Source organism: Ipomoea triloba, chromosome 5, assembly GCF_003576645.1.
Source record: "Ipomoea triloba cultivar NCNSP0323 chromosome 5, ASM357664v1".
NCBI lineage: Eukaryota > Viridiplantae > Streptophyta > Magnoliopsida > Solanales > Convolvulaceae > Ipomoea > Ipomoea triloba.
Window position 1 is genome coordinate 11,179,459 of NC_044920.1, and position 18,067 is coordinate 11,197,525.

The following is an 18,067-nucleotide window of genomic DNA, read 5'->3' on the forward strand; positions in this document are numbered from 1 at the left end:
TTTTGAATGCGTGAATGTGGAGTTTACAAATTGTGAATGTAGAATATAGTGTATGTGAATGTAGAGTATAGTTACTAAACATATAATCCTGTAATGTGTGAATGTGGAGTTCACAAATTGTGAATGTAGAGTATAGTGTATGTGAATGTAGACCCAGGTCCACCTTGCAAGGTGGACCTGGATCCACGGCATAACAACCCGAAGTTACTAGCTAGGCTCGAAGTCCACTCGTTGTGCACCTAACACAGGGCCTCTGGTGTTATAAATAGGGTCCATTTGAGACTTTCATAAATCATCATCATCTACACGAGGGAATTCTTGCCTTCTTTCTCAAGATAAATTTGTGTTTTATTCAAACCTTGTAATAACTTTAGTCATTGGGCCTACACTTTTATCTCATACTTATTCTTTTGGCCCAGTTATTTATTATTTTATTATGGATCAAAAGGACACCCACAACCCAACGTCTTATTATTAAATTATTGTACTCGCTACCTAAAATACCCCGGTCTATCTAGTTTATGGTTTGCTTAGTGCAATAAAAACTGCATCGTTAGTGTTGGCTGCTACAAAAACTGCATGTTCCCAAAGTTTACACAAACTTTTTTTTGCTTAACGACATGGTGGCTGGCGGCGGTGTTACGGTGGTAAGCCGTGAGCGGTGGTTCGTGAAGTAGTCCGTAGTGGTTTGGAAAAAGGGAGAAGAAGGATGTGGAGACACGCGCAGTACTACTTATAGAAAATGATAGATTACGAGATAAGAAAGGCGATAGTGTCGAATGAAAAATGATAAATATATTCTGTGAAAATAAAAGTCCTTTTTTTTTTTCTTTTTCAATCGATGTATACTTTTTTTATTGCCAAAAACGAAATAGATATTATTAGTACATACTAGTATTTTCGCCCGTGCGTTGCATGTAATGGATTTGTTATAATATTTTCCTTGTTTGAATTAGAGCAAATAATTGTTCAATTACCCGTGTGATGCACGGATAAATTTTTTTATTATATATGTAGATAATAAAAATAAAGATGAAATTATAAAAAATTCTAATATTGAATGTATACATTTATTTGATTATAAGATTAGTGCAAAAGTATTACTCAATTAATTGAATAATATATGACTTATTTGTCTAGAATTATCTTTAAAAGATCGATACATAATATGACTTATGTAATTATATTATTACTAATGAGAAATAATTTAATTATAATTATGAGCAAATTGCCATTTTGGTCCACTTACTATAGGGGTCCTCTTAATTGTAATCCACGACTTTGAAAAGTGTTAATTGCATACCCTGACTATTCAATTTTTGTCAATTTTGGTCACTCCGACCAAATTGCCGGCCAAATCTCACCGGAATTTCCTAAACCCTAAAATAACAAAGGTATTTTGGTCATTTCACATTCTTGTCTTCTTCTCCGGCGACCTCCCACTTTTTCTGGCATTTTTCCAGCATTAATTGAGGGAAGCCCATATTAATTGGAAAGAACAAGGTTGGTCGGGCTGTAATGTAATTATTTTCAGATGTTACACCCAAAACTGCTAAGAACTTTCGAGCCCTCTACACCGGGGAGAAAGGAATTGGAAATTCAGGGAAGCCCTTACACTACAAGGGCTCTGCATTTCACCGCATTATTCCTGGCTTCATGTGCCATGGCGGAGATTTCACGAGGGGTAATGGAACAAGCAAAGAATCCATATATGGACTGAAGTTTCAAGACGAGAATTTCAAACTGAAGCACACCGAGCCTGGTCTTCTTTCCATGGCAAACGCCAGGCGAAACACTAATGGATCTCAGTTCTTTATCACCACCGTTACTACTTCATGGCTTGATGGGAATCACGTCATGTTTGGGAAGGTGGTTGATGGCTATAATGTTGTCAAAGCGATGGAATGCGTGGGTTCGAAGTCTAGGAAGCCTGCATTAGCAGTTTTGGGCTTCCCTCAATTAATGCCGAAAAAATGCCAGAAAAAGTGGGAGGTCGCCGAAGAAGAAGACAAGAATGTGAAATGACCAAAATACCCTTGTTATTTTAGGGTTTAGGAAATTCCGGTGAGATTTGGCTGGCAATTTGGCCGGAGTGACCAAAATTGACAAAAATTGAATAGTCAGGGTATGCAATTAACACTTTTCATCGTTGTGGACTGCAATTAAGAGGATCCCTATAGTCAGTGGACCAAAATGGCAATTTGCTCTTATAATTATTATAAAAATAAATTCAACGATCAATGCTTAGCTTAATTACCATAATAATTATTAGGCAATTATTATTACTCAATTACACTAATATATGTGCAATTATACTTTTATACCTTAAGTATATTCATTTTCACCATATCGCATTTAATCTTTTTCTTCTCCTCCATATTTGAATGAATTTATTTTAATTATTATAAAAAATCTAACAACACATGCTTAATTAATTTTTTTAAAGTTTAAATAATTTAAAGTTTTCAAAAGGAAAGTGTAATTAATTTTTACTTTTATATATAGTATAGAAGTATAGATTAGTATCTTTTTATATTTTCAATCAATTAGTAATATCAGATTTTCTATTTCCATTTTATCTTTACTATTGTTTGGGCGGGAATTTCACAAAAGATGATTTTATTTTTATTAATAATAGTATAGATATAGAAGTATAGATAAGTATTCGAATAACTATTTTTGGTGTAAATAATAATTAATAATTTTTTTTTATAAAATTACGCAGAATTTGTTTCCATTATTCTCACAATTATAATGGTTTAATTATTCTCAGAATTTGGGAAATAAAATTTTGTAACCAATTAAACTTTATTAATTTTTTTTACCAATTAATTAATAATATTAGTTTGTGCGTGAAAGTTGACGGGGATGATTTTACTTTTATTAATAGTATTGATTGATACGTGAATATAGAAACAATATTACCAATTAATAGATATTAGTTAATTTCCATTTTACATTTTCTTACCAAATAAACTTTATAAATTATTTGACCAATAAAATATTTAATTAATTGATCACAAAAGTTTGGGCGGGAGAATTGATAGTGTTAATACTCACTCACGCTGGTCGGCTACTTAGATAGTTTTCTTGCGGTCGGTAGGTCGGCCACTCGGCCCGATTCGTTCTTCGGTCCGACCGCCTCAGCTCGTTCGTGGCCTTGATTGATTAACGGTGGTCCTGTCGGGGCCACCACGTGCTCCTTCCCGCCTGGGCAAAGAGCAAGGTAGACACATGCGCGCCACGTGCTCGCCATGCCGGAGCCCCGGAGGTCACTACTTTCCCCTCTTATAAATACCGCATTAATGAGGAGAGGGAAGGATCTTTGGCTGGGTCGAAACTAAGCCTTGAAGAGTGCTCGGACAGTAGGAAAGCCCACTGCCGACCCGCCGAACCCTTTTGTATTGTATTTCGGGGCTTTGATCCTTTTAAATAATAAGAGATCGTATTTACCCGCTTTAGCTTCGTATCGCCGTATTTAACGTTATCAGAATGAAATAGGAGGATTTTACTTTTATATATAGTATAGACTAGACAAAAAATCTGGTTTACTGACCTTAATTAACGTATGGACAATCTGGTTTACTAACCTCCTAACGTGAATACAAGATACTAAATCAAAATAAGACATGAGACAGATACATGAACCAATAAAAGTAGGCAAAAACTTGTGATACCCTGATTTTCACTAAGGAAAATAATTATTTAATTGGGAATAGTATTAATCTTTTGAGATTTAAAAAAACAAATAAAGAAATTATCTTTTGTTCATCTAGAGATTTGAACCCTAAACCTTTCTATTAAACTCCATAATCTTTACCATCAAGCCATTGAAACTTCCATGCCTTTGTTTTTGTTCAACTGTACCTTACTATGTTGATAAACTATTTTATGTTACAAATGTTATTATATTTTAAATAATTAATTATACGGTCCATGACTATTATTTATTACAGTATGTGACTTAATTTATTTGAAGAAATATTTCAAAAATTATTTTGTATTTTCGGTAATGTATATATATACCTTATATTATATTATATTCATTATCTTATATTCATAAGACTTAGAATATGGTCTCAAATTGTGTCCACATTCATTTAGCATGTGGATAATACTTAGTCAACCAATTAGCACTCATCACTCCCTTATCAAATATTAATTCTTGATTAATTTCTCAATTATCTCTAATCTTCATAATTAAAAATTATCTTTTTCATTTTTCTTTGTGTTGACTAAGACAAATATATTTTCCCTTCATCTCTTTCTCCTGATTTGGCCATAATTTTCCCTTGCTTTTTCCTCTCATTTTTGGCCGAAACTTTCCTCTATAATTTATAAGAAAAAAAAAATCTTCATTAAGAATTAGAGTATCAAGTTTTTCAAGAAGGATCATTAGAAGATCAAGAGTAGGCTTGAAGTTTCTTGAGGATTTCTAAGGAAAACAAGTAAGTGTTTATGTCCACTTCTTTATACTACTCTGTAAAATTGTATGATTTTTCTCTCAAAAGTTTTATGGTGAAAAGTTTATGTTATTATTTTGAGTTATTCTATGATCATTTGGAATGGAGAACGGTGATATAAAAAAAATTATTATGAATTATAAGTTTATGTAAATATATACTTATCTGTATGTATGTATGTTCCTCTTAAAAAAGAATATACATTATTTATATACATATATGTATTGATTCGTATGTATATATGTAATTATATATTTGTACGTAAATAGCCTGAAAATAGTTAAAAATAATCTAGTATTTTTGAACTATTATATGTAATGGCGTATATTAGTATTTTAATTAAATAGTAAATTTATGTATTCAATTATAGTTATTCGTATGTGTATCTATTAGGACTCTACATAATAGAGTCATACTATAAGTCTCAGTCCTAGTTTACTTATGATTCTCAGTCCTAGTTTACTTATGATTCTCAGTCCTAGTTTACTTATGATTCTCTTGTATATATACTCTTGTATTCCTACAGTCATATTTTGTGAACTCTAATACAAACATAATTGTTCTCATCTGGTATCAGTCGCTAGGGTTTCGTTCTTGTTCCCATGGCTACGAATAACGGCTCTGCCTCTGAGCGGACCGTTTCAGATGTTGCTGTGAGTTCTGCGGCGCCGGCTCCCGTGTCGTCGCTCTCTTCTGCTCATCACTACATTAGCATCAAACTCAACCACCGCAATTTTTTGTTTTGGCGTACTCAGGTTCTCCCGTTTCTACGTGGCCATGATCTCATTGATCTTGTTGATGGATCGTGTCCTTGCCCGGAGGAGTTCCTCCCTGCCGTGTCTGCTGCTACCTCGTCCGCTGCTGCTGCCCGCGTTCGGAATCCGGCGTTTGTTGCGTGGTCTCGCCGTGATCAAGGGTTGCTGTCTCTCCTTGTTTCTTCGCTGTCCGAGGAGGTGCTCTCCATCGCCGTCGGCTGTCGGACATCGAAGGAGTTGTGGGATGCCATTGAGCAGTCCCTCGCTTCCGCCTCTCAATCCCGCCAACTTCACTTGCTTAGCCAACTCCATGGTCTCCGGCAAGGAGATTCGTCGACGGCAGAGTATCTCGGGCGAGCTCGGCTTATTGTTGAAGATTTAGCTCTCGCCGGCCGAAAGGTAACGCTGGAAGAACAGAACCTGTACGTGTTCCGCGGCCTTCGACCGGAGTTCAAGGGTGTCACCTCTTCGCTGGCGGTTCGAGGACATCCGGTGACGCTCCTTGAGCTTCTGACTTGCTGGGCGCGCAAGACTTCATCGCCGGTGATGATTACGCATTGCCTGGAGGTGCTGCACCGGCGGCTTTCGCTGCTCAGGGAGGTCGCCAGTCGCGTGGTCGTGGAGGAGGCCGTTCGGCTGGCTGAGCACCGTTCGGTCGTGCTGGTTCTAGTTCTGCTCGCGGTCGCGGAGGTTCTGCATGGCGCGGCGGCGGCGGTTCTGGTCGGCAGTCACGTGGCGGTGGGAGAGGCCGTGGCAGAGGCTCTTCCATCCAGTGTCAAATTTGCGGTTCATTTGGTCACTCGGCTTTGTCTTGTTACAAGTTGCCTTATGTTGTTTCTCCGCAAGCGAATTTTATTCATTAGGGTGATTCGGCGAATAACGTGACTGCTCATACCTGGTTGCCTGACACTGGTGCAACACATCATGCCACACCTGATATAGCTGCCCTCTCTACTTCTGAAGAATATGGTGGTAACGACACTTTACGTGTTGGTGACGGTACGCCTTTACTTATTAGTAACGTGGGTCATGCTTCTATTTCTACGCCTTCTAGGTCTCTTAAGTTGTCTCATATTTTACATGTTCCCCGTCTTTCTGCCTCTTTATTATCCGTTCAGCGCTTTGCGTCGGATAATCAGGTATTTTTTGAGTTTCACCCTTCCTTCTTTGTTGTGAAGGATATTCGGACCAAGGAAATTCTTTTACGGGGCAATAGTTCCGGTGGGCTCTATACCTTGCCGGTTCCTTCTGGTTCACCTTCTGCGTTTATTTCTGCTCGTGCTTCGGCGTCTACGTGGCATGATCGTTTGGGTCATCCACATCAGCGTGTTTTACATCGAGTCTTGGAGTCTTGTTCTGTTAGTGAGTCGAATAAAACTTCTCATACTGTGTGTTCTGCATGTCAAATGGGTAAATCTGCACGTTTCCCACTGCCACGTGTTGTCTCTGTTAGTTCGAATGTGCTAGATTTAGTTTATACAGACATTTGGGGCCCTGCTCCTGTACTCTCTTCTGAGGGTTATCGTTATTTTGTTTTATTTGTGGATGACTTTTCTCGTTATACTTGGTATTTTCCTATGAAATTAAAGTCAGATATATATTCTGTTTTTGAGCGTTTTCGATGTTTAGTTGAAAGTGCCTTCAATCGTAAAATCAAAGCTGTTCAATCTGATTTAGGGGCTGAGTATAAAAAGTTACATTCTGTTTTTGTTCAGCTTGGTATTAGTCACAGGCAATCTTGTGCGTACACACACGAACAGAATGGTCGTGTAGAACGGAAGCACAGGCATGTGGTTGAAACCGGGCTAGCACTTATGGCTCGTGCCTCTGTGCCGTCTCGGTTCTGGCATTTTGCTTTTGAGGCTGCTGTTTTCCTTATTAACAAAATGCCCTCGCATACTCTCCATAACTCTAGTCCTCATGTCTTGGTGCACAGATCTCAGCCATCATATTCCTTTCTTCGTGTCTTTGGCTGTCTGTGCTATCCGCACTTACGGCCATATAATCGTCATAAACTGTCTTACAGGTCTTCTCCATGTGTCTTTCTGGGCTATCCTGATTCGTTTCGGGGTTATAGGTGCATGGACCTGCGTACTAATAAAGTTTTTGTGTGCCGTCATGTGCGGTTTGATGAAGCTGTGTTTCCTTTTGGTGCTAAGTCTGTTTTGCAGGCTCCATCAGAATCTATTGCACGACGTTGGGCTGAATCTGTTTTTCATCCTGTGGCTGATCCATCTGTGGTAGCTCCCTCGCCTCCTGCTGATGTGGCTCAGAAGAGGCCTCGTGGTCGGCCACGTGGTCGTACTGTGCGTCCCACGGAGAGGTCTCACTCCATGGCCACTAGGAGTCGGTCTGTGGCTCCGGTTGCGGGTTTGACTGTGCAGGTTTCCTCTGTTGATCCTACTTGTTATACTCAGGCAGTCAAACACTCTGAATGGAGGGAGGCAATGGATCAGGAGTTCAATGCCTTGTTGCAGAATCAGACATGGTGCTTGGTTCCTCCCACTACGTCTATGAATATTATTGGCTGCAAGTGGGTGTTTCGCACGAAAAGGAAGGCTGATGGATCTGTTGAGCGCTACAAGGCCAGGCTCGTGGCTAAAGGGTTTAATCAGGTCCCGGGTCAAGATTTCTTTGACACTTTCAGCCCGGTGGTTAAACCTACTACAGTCAGGTTGTTGCTCTCTCTTGCTCTTTCTTCTGGTTGGCTAGTCAGGCAATTGGATGTGCATAATGCATTCCTTAATGGTAATCTTACAGAAACTGTTTACATGCGTCAGCCTCCGGGGTATGTTGATTCTCAGCACCCTGATCATGTTTGCTTGTTGAAACGCTCCCTGTATGGTTTGAAGCAGGCTCCCCGGGCTTGGTTCACTCGTTTGCACACTTTTCTGTTATCTGCTGGTTTTAATGCCTCTAAAACTGATGTTTCGTTATTTTATTATTCTCGTGGATCGGCTACTGTTTACCTGCTTGTTTATGTGGATGATATTCTTGTTATGAGCAATGAGCATGGTGCATTGGAGGCTTTGCTCTCCAAGCTCTCTAGTACTTTCAAGATTAGAGATCTTGGTGAGCCTGGGTTTTTCCTTGGGATTGAAACAGTCAAGTGTGCAGATGGAGTGTTGCTTTCTCAGCGCAGGTATATGACTGACATACTTAAACGAGCTGGTATGACAGACTGCAAACCTGTGTCTACACCTACTACGACTTCAAAGACAATATCTACCTGTACAGATCCATATGATGATCCCACACAATACCGGAGCATTGCAGGTGCACTACAGTACCTAACTATCACGAGACCAGATTTATCCTTTGCAGTTAATCTGCTTTGTCAGCACATGCATGCTCCAACCACTGCACACTGGGAACAACTGAAACGTGTGTTAAGGTATGTTAAAGGTACTATGTCTTTGGGTCTGCGATTGCGAAAGTCAAGTTCAGGTGAGCTTCATGCATTCTCGGATTCTGACTGGGCTGGTTGTCCTACGGATAGAAAGTCTACTAGTGGGCATGCTGTGTTTCTTGGAACCAATCTAGTGTCCTGGGTATGCAAGAAACAAAGGACTGTTGCTCGATCTTCTACTGAAGCAGAGTACAAGGCTCTTGCAGATGTATGTGCTGAAGTTCTGTGGATCCTCTCTTTGCTGCGAGAAATAGGAATTTCACCTCTTCCAGTGCCCAAACTTTGGTGTGACAATCTTGGAGCTACTTATATGTGTGCTAATCCTATTTTTCATGCTCACACAAAGCATGTCGAAATTGATTATCACTTTGTGAGAGACAGAGTGGCTGCAGGAGACATTCAGGTGCACTTTATTTCTACTAAGGATCAGCTAGCTGATATTTTCACCAAGTCACTCGCAGGTCCCCGGTTCTGCTTCTTACGTGACAAGCTACAGGTTACTTCCGTACCATCCGCTTGAGGGGGAGTATTAGGACTCTACATAATAGAGTCATACTATAAGTCTCAGTCCTAGTTTACTTATGATTCTCAGTCCTAGTTTACTTATGATTCTCTTGTATATATACTCTTGTATTCCTACAGTCATATTTTGTGAACTCTAATACAAACATAATTGTTCTCATCGTATCTTCATTTGTGTTTATAAATTATTATTTATAGAATTATGCTTACGTATGTGCATCTGTATATATAAATGTTTATATCTAATAAGTAATTAAATTACTATTTTTGGGTCCTTAAATTTGGTAGTACTCTACAATAGTATTTTAAAATTTAAATAATAATGCATGTATTTCATTTATAGATATACATATGAGTACAAGATGGGGTGTATGTGTATTCGATACGGTAGAAACTTGTCTGCTCAATAAATTATTAGTAGATATGTGCATATGAGTATATTTACGAAAATATATATATATATATTTACTTATTTATATGCCTTATTTATGTTATTGTTATGTATCGCGAGGTATTACATAATAATGAATACTCTATACTCATGTGATGATTTTATGTATGTTTGGATATATAAGTTTTGGTGAGTAAAGAGATTTCTTTTCCTAGAATATATTGGTGAAATTTTTGGATTAGTGGAAAAGAAATGAAATTAATGTTGTCTTTTGAGTATTGGAAAAATTTTGATAAATTGTGAAATGTGTACTCTATTCTTGAATGAATGAGTTTTGAGCCTAAGGGCTAAAATGTTGTGATAGTTGAAAAATATATCTTTATAAAATAATAATATAAAAACCTTATAGAAGATATGGAATGCTCCCTTTACGGGATATGGAATGCTCCCGGTTAAGGGATATGGAATGCTCCCGGTTAAGGGATATGGTATGTTCCCTTTAAGGGATATGGTATGTTCCCTTTATGGGATATGTTATGTTCCCTTCATGGGATATGGTATGCTCCCTTTACGGGATATGGTATGCTCCTGTTACGGGATATGGTATGCTCCTGTTACGGGATATGGTATGCTCCCTTCATGGGATATGTTCCCATTATGGGATATGATTGTTCCATAAGTGTGTTTTATTGAAGTATTACCCTTCAAGTGGATTACATTTTATTATAAAAATTTATATATGATTGTTTTGAATGGTTGAGAGAAATAATATATTTGTACTAAGGTTTGGGATACATACAAAAGAGCTTTTGGCTAAGTATTTTGAAAGCTATACATATATCTATGAAAACTTATTTTACAGGGTGGAGTGAACCTTAGCAAAGTTTTGTTAATGTCGTTTGTTTTGTATGTTTTAAAATTTTGATTTTTACAGGAATTTGATTAAGTGCCTGTTGGAGAAGAGCGCGTTAGTAGAATGTTTTAGTCGATGGATGATTTTAATATTCCAGAGGAATAAATTTTTAGACATGTAATAAATACACATTGATTTTATTACCCTATAATGAAGATGATTCTAGATTAGCCTTGCATCTAATCTTAATAGGTTAGATGTGGCGGTAGCACCCTATAAGATGATGTTCTATTTTTAAATAAATATATATTTGGAAATTTCTATTTTTGGAAAGTTTCTATCTTTAGAAGTGTTATAAATAACAAGTTTTGAAATTGAAAATTTGGGGGTGTTACAAAACTTGTGTGAGACTGTTTCACGAGTCGAGTCCGGTCGAGTTAATGTGAAAATGTGGTATTTATACGCACAAATGTCATACTTATATGCTCAAATCTAATACTAATCAGGAATAAAATTTTTGTTACTGGAAAATGTAATACTTCTAAGGAAAAATGTAACACTTTTACATTTGTATTTAAAAGTATTACATTTTTCCTGAAAAGTATTATATTTTTCCTTATAAGGGGAACATTACTTATTATGGAAAATGTAATACTTTTGCTGGAAAATATAATACTTTACATCAAAATGCAAAATTATTACTATACATTTTTCTTCAAAAGTATTACATTTTCCCTTATAAATGACAAAATTTTTATTCCTGATTAGGATTACATTTGAGCATATAAGTATGACATTTGTGGATATAAGTATAGCATTTGCATTTGTATCTCACAAATAAGGATCCGTGAGACGGTTTCACACAAGTGTGATACTATGTCAACCTAAAGTAAAAAGTGTAACTATATATTATTATTGGATCACATTTATATGAGACCACTCACGGATCGATATCCATGAGACTAGTGGCCGAGCTATGTGCTAACTAGTGGGGTCAATTGACCTCACTAAAATATACATAATGTGGGTCAACATTTAAATTAAAAAAAAAAAATCATTCTCAAAACATATATATATATATATATATATATATATATATATTGGTGAATTAATATCATTTTTGGTCCCACGACTTTTGAGTTTTATCAATTTTGGTGCATAACTTTAAATCTTTTCAATTTTAGTGCCTAACTTTGTTATTTTTATCAGTTTTGGTCCTTAGCCAAATTCACGATGAAATGTTGCCAGATTTTATATTTTTAAAGGTAAAATCGCCATATCATGGATGTATCTTCAATATCTAAACAAAATCACTGTAAAATCAAAATTATAGGTGTTTGATCGATGCAAATAATGGGGAAGACAGGCAAAAACTATACAGAGATCTATGAGATTTATAGCATCGAAGATTGACAAACCTTTCTTTTTATCTTAATATAATTTTTCTTTTGTTTAGATATTGAAGATCTTTCTTTGAGATAATGATTTTGCCTTAAAATATAAAATCCGACAACATTTCGCCGTCAATTTGGCCAGAAAGACCAAAATTGATAAAAATAACAAAGTTAGGCACCAAAATTGAAAAAAATTTAAAGTCGTGCACCAAAAGTGATAAGATCTCAAAAGTCGTGGGACCAAAAGTGATATTAATTCTATATTGGGGATCAACATATAAATAAAAAAAATCATTCCCAAAACATAATAAAAAAATTAATTATTCGTTTCTTCATTGTTTCATTCTAATTGGAAGTGGCGAACAAAGAAAGATAGTGAAAATAAAGAAATAAAAAAGTCCTAAAAATTTTTAAGATAACTTTTCCACCCTACTTGCAATAGCTATGTAGTTTCAAAGTTGAGTAAAAAATTTAGGAATCAAACACTGTAAACGTGGTTTAAAAAAAAAAAAAAAAAGCACTGTAAACGTGAGAATTACTAAGTAATTAGTTATGTTTTTAATTTTTTTAATATAACTAAGTTAGTAAGAAATTATTAATTGATGATGAAAAAACCTGGGTTTGGCTTGAACTTTGAGTTTTTGAAACTAGTAAATATGGAAATCTAAATCATGAAGAATCTTGATTCTTGATGTAAGTGAAATTATGAATTGATGAACAAAAAAACATGGGTTTTGCACTTTGGAACTTTGAGCAGTGGTGGAGCCAGGATTATATTGACATCACTGAATTTTAATCCTGGCTCCGCTACAGTCGTGAGAGGAGTCGAGTCGGGTGAGTATGAAAATGTAATACTTATATTGTAAAATGTAATACTAATTACGTATAGAAAAAGTGTAATACTTTTGAGGTAAATGTAATACTTTTACATTTTGATATAAAAATTGTTGGTCCCGAAAGGTTTGGGGTACAAGTCTAGAGGGGGGGGGGGTTTAATAAACTTGTAGGGTTTTGAAATTTTAAAGACTCGTTCAAGTGAACCGAATGGTTACTTCAACGTTTCATAGAGAATGCACAACAGATATATTATTAACCCTTTTTTTAATTAGTTTGCACATATTTTTTGTTCTTTCAAAAGTTATGATTTGATCCTGTTAGAATATGAATAAATGCAACAAAGTAAAAGATAAAGAGAGAGAGAGAATTTTATAATGGTTTGGCTAAATCTCAGTTTACTCCACTCTTGTTCTTAAAACTCCTAAAGAGGTTTGCACTAATCCTTTTATTACAAAAAGAACATTCAAGTCTTGAACACGAAGCCGACAGTATAAGAAAAATGCATACAGACAACGGTTAAAAATCATTTTCTTTGAGCTAAAATTTATGTTGTTGAAACCAGTGTTGTGATAAGCACCAAAGATAACTAAGCTAAGGGTCTAAGTTTGGGTAATTTAGGAATGAATTTGTGTCCTTTTGTGAACTATTTATGGCATTTCTAAGCTCTAATGTGTAAATATAGTGCAAGCTCTCTTCTTGGCACACTTGGAATGATTTTGTAGATTTTGGAGATGCAAACGCGAATCATGTAAACTTGGCAAGTGTTGGTCCCGATTGGGTGGTGAAAAGTCTAGAGAGGGGTGGGGGGTGAATAGACTTTTCTAACAATTAAAAACATTATAACACTTCAACAAAAGAGATTTCAAGTGAATAAATTCAACTTGAAATGTGCAGCGAAATATCGAACGGTAAAGTGCTATAAAATAAATCTGCGTAAAACTGAAGAGATAACTCGCATGCAACACATTGGAGTCCTTTGAAATAGCTCAAAGAATATGTATGCAAAGTTTGAAGCACATGCGGACATGGGAACACACAAACCCAGATGTATAAACCAAAACAGTACGTAAAGGGTTAGTGAGTTAAATATGCAAATAATGTAAAGTGCTGTAAAGTAAAGAGAGGCAAAGATTTATAGTGGTTCAGAGGTAGTGTAATCCCCCTAGTCCACTCTTCTCCTTCACTCCAAGGAGGGAATTCCACTATCTCGTTCACCTAGATACAAATAGTGAAACACCAGTGCTACACAAGCACTTCCCGAGTGTCTCGCACAAAGCTAAGCTCCCGAGCGTCTCGCACAAAGCTACGCTACAACCAAGTGTCTCGCACAAAGCTACACTTAGTTCACCCGAGTGTCTCGTACACAGCTACACTCCTTTCTACACTCAGTAGAGATACAAAAGTAGTTGTAAGAAATAAAGATTTCTTCCTCTTAGACTTGAATCTTTTTTATTCAGCACTTAGAACTTGTACTTCTTAATGTTTTGCACTTCTTGTCACCGTAAGCTTTTTCTCACAAGTTCATATCTTCATCTTCAAGTCTTCTTGGGTTTTTATAATTCAAAGAATTATTTGCCCGTTATGAACATTCAAATTTTGAACGTTCACTTGATATGATTGGTCATACCAATTGATCTGATGGCCATACCTCCTCATTTAATGACCATACCGTTGATCTGATAACTTGTCAATTTGATCTGCACATTTAATGCCTCTGGTAATTTTTGAAAAATTACCTCTGCAAATTGCTCACCAAAGTCTTCAATTTCGGCTAGATTGGTCTTTGAAACTTGTAGACTTCAATTTTTGACTTGTTGCCTTGATAGCCTGATATTATAAACTTTGTATCCTTTAGAGTTTGATATTTTTGACTTTTTTGTATTCTTGATTTGATGTTGGCAAGTTGATCTTTCAAAATATTTTCCAGGTGATTCTTGTGATAGACGCCAAAAGTACCTAATTATATAGGACTTATTAAGTTGATTTCTTGCCAAAACAGAGTCTTAAAGAATGCAATTACGTGTTTACATGTTATTTTACTAACAAATTGCAAATGAGTTCTGTGTGGAGTGTCTTGAAGAATTCCCACAGGATTCAACCGAAAGAGAGCATAAACCATTGAAAAGGAAGAATCAATCCACAGGGGAGCACGCGAAGACCGAACCGGAAACAACAAAAGGAACGAAAACGAAGAAACCACGCCCACGAGCCTCACCACGTGTGTGAGCTGGCGTGGAAATATTCCAGTAACCGTCCACACCAGTCCACACGCGTGTGGCAGGCGTGGGACAGCACCAGAAACCTGCGCGATGTTTTAGTATTTAAGGGATATTTCAGCTAGGTTTAGGGAGTCTTTTGTCACATTTTTCATTCTACATTTTTAGGTTAGGTTTAGATTGGATTAGGGGAGGAAGGAGGAAACTAGATCTCCATAGCTTTGAGATCTCTTGGGTAAATTCTTTCATCAAAGACTTGTTTTCTCTTTGGATTTCTCTTGCTTTCCTTTTTCCTTAAAGTTATTTGCTTTTAGTCTTGATCTTGTAGATATGCTTTTCTATTTTCATGATTTGATGTTGCTAAAGCCTATGAGAGGCTAATCCCTAGGATAGGGGCTAGATTGAATGGAGATTTGGTATTTATGATCTAATTTGATGAATGAGTTTGATTTCTTTGGGGAATGTTGAAATTGTGTGTATGTTTGGTATGATCTTGTTAGATCGAGGGCCCCGATCTCCTCAAGAGCCTAGGATCATCTCTTTGGCGAGATATCGCAAAGAGATGTAGCCCACTACCCACATCTCCCGCTCTCAATCTGAGAAGATGAGATCCGGAGGGAACTTGTAGACAAAGTGTTTGACAAAATTCCCCAACCGACTGAGGATTGGGAGCTTGAGTGTGACGCCACTCAGGACAATGTTCCAAGCTCCTTCAACCATCACTCAATGGAAATCAATACTCTACCACATGCCCTAAACCGATCTCCACGATACTCTAGCCCCCATCCGCCTTTATTTACCTTTACTTACCTTCAATCTTATCAACCTTTGCACCCTTACTACTTCAAACCAACAAACTCCGTATGTGTGATCTTAGTGTTATCCAAACAACTCAAGATAGGAAACCCGTATATTCTCCAATTTGCCATCCGCGAGAGACACGACACTCGGGGAGTTTATGACTCTTCGTTTTTATATCCTCCATATCACACATCCAATTTACCACATACTCACAAAACCTTTCTCATCTTGGTTGAGTATAAACAATGATCTTCAGAAAATCACCATCTTCAAATTTCTTCTAGTTCATGGCATCATGTATTGGACCTTGTAAATATATATGAAGTATGCAAAAATGGCGTATGGAGGATGTATAAATGGCGTATGGTTCACGCGCATAAAGTCTTCAAAAGTTACTGTGACACCCCAACTTTTCACAAGTCGAGATAGCTAAACTTTAACGTAAAAGCTGTCTATCTCAACTATCAAACATACATAGCGGAAGCGATTAAAACCTAAAGAGGTATCATGCCACATCTAGGTAAGAAAAGCACGGCCTAGATGCACAGGCTAACCAAAAACTGAACCAAAACTGTATAGATATAATCCTCAAGTAATGTCAAAACATCGAAAGCTAAACAAGAGTACATATAGTCTCATATTGGCACACAGGCCCAAAACATAAGTCTAAAACAACAAAACTACGTCTAAGCTACCTCATATAGATAAGCTCTAGCGCGCTCTCGCTTAGACTTATTGCATTCCTGGAAAACATACAAGAAACCATTAGCAAAAGACTACTAAGCAACCACCACTCACACTCGCAAGGAAATATAGATATATAGTAAGTTTGTAAATAGGTTTACATACCCATATAGAATATAAACACCAACGAACTGTTCAATACTTGAAATCGGATACTCAACAATAACATGCTAAATAAAGGATAAACCAAGACTTCTCAACAATACCAATATTCAATTGGATTTCACAAGATAGCAAGATATCAACAGAATCAAGAATTTAATAGAATACTCATAAGAAACGATCAACAAGAATATATCCAAGAATAACTAACAACAATGAGATACGAGATAACTCAAGAATCAAGTAAAGAGACCAAATAGACCTCAACCTAAGGATAAGTACTAACCCTTACCCTCCAACCAACACCAATCCTCATACCAAACATCAAACCAAACTCAGTTCACGGAGGTAAATAATACCCGAATCATAAAGGCAAATGGTGCCCAAATACACGAAGGCAATTCGTGCCCAAATACATAGAGGCAAATATTCCTCAACTACCAAAGTGGCAAGTAGCGCCGATATACACAAATGGCAAATAATGCTCATATACACAAATGGCGAGTGATGCCCATATACACAAATGGCAATTAAAGCCTCAAGAATACACAAAGATACTCAGAGATTCATCAACCATATCCAACCTCAACTTCAGCCCAAGAACAACCACTCAGAGTGTTCATCTCAGATATGAACACAACCCAACTCCCAGATAATACAATCAAAAATCCAACAAAGCAAGAGATTCAAAAGATGGACCAAGAGGTAGGAATAAATACTCCAAAGACATGGTAAAATACCCAACAAAATACTCCAACAAGATTCAGAACAAAAGGGGAAACAACCAAACAAACAGATCACAGAATAGCTCACTGGAGCAGAACTCCCAGCAGAACTAACGGAACCCTCCAACGGAACTCCGCCCTCCGCCACTCTCCTCCGCAAGAAGGGAGCGGACCACCTCGACGGAACCCTCTCTTCCGCCATCCCTCACCGTGAACCACTTACGGAAGACTCCAGCCAGACACATTATACCGTTGGGGTACTCCGCAAGGGCAAACCCAAACCTCAAATCACAGACTCAGACAGAATACGCAATGTTCATTCGAGAATACAAAAATAGGATCAGATTACTCAGATTATAACTCCCAGAAGCCAAATAAACAAGGAATCCATGCCAACAAATATCCATAACATCAATACACAAAGGATCAAGAACACAAGTTCATAATCCATCAAGAATAATCCATCAAGAATGACTTCACAGACAACAAGAAATAGGCTAACAGCAAGGAAATCATCAGGATTCCAACACACCAAATAATATCATAGATTGAGAGTGTAAAAATAGGTTTTAGTGGACATGATGGTTACCTCTTGAAGCACACTCCACCGAAGAACTCTCAAACTTCTTCACAAAGCTTCACCTCCACCTTGATCATCTTTTCCCAAAAGATCCCCAAAAGAACAACATAAGAACTTGTATAAAGATTATGAAAACTACATGATGCAAGGCATACTCTTAGAGATAGATACTTACCCAAGCTCCAACACTCCTAAAAGAGCAATCTTGACTTGAATATTGAAGGTGAAATGGAGACCAATCTTTGAAGGTGGAAGAAGATGAAAATGGCGTGAAT

The 18,067-nt window shown here is 37.0% G+C and overlaps 1 protein-coding gene across 1 annotated transcript; it reads left to right on the plus strand.

The window, feature by feature from the left end:
* Positions 1-1,527: 1,527 nt before the first annotated feature.
* LOC116020224 (peptidyl-prolyl cis-trans isomerase-like) lies at positions 1,528-10,219 on the plus strand (the record flags this gene model as incomplete). The annotated part of the gene is made up of 2 exons (XM_031260705.1): positions 1,528-2,016; positions 9,950-10,219. Coding segments are annotated over 2 exons (759 nt in total), but the record flags the coding sequence as incomplete, so codon positions are not given.
* Between the last annotated feature and the right edge of the window lie 7,848 nt (positions 10,220-18,067).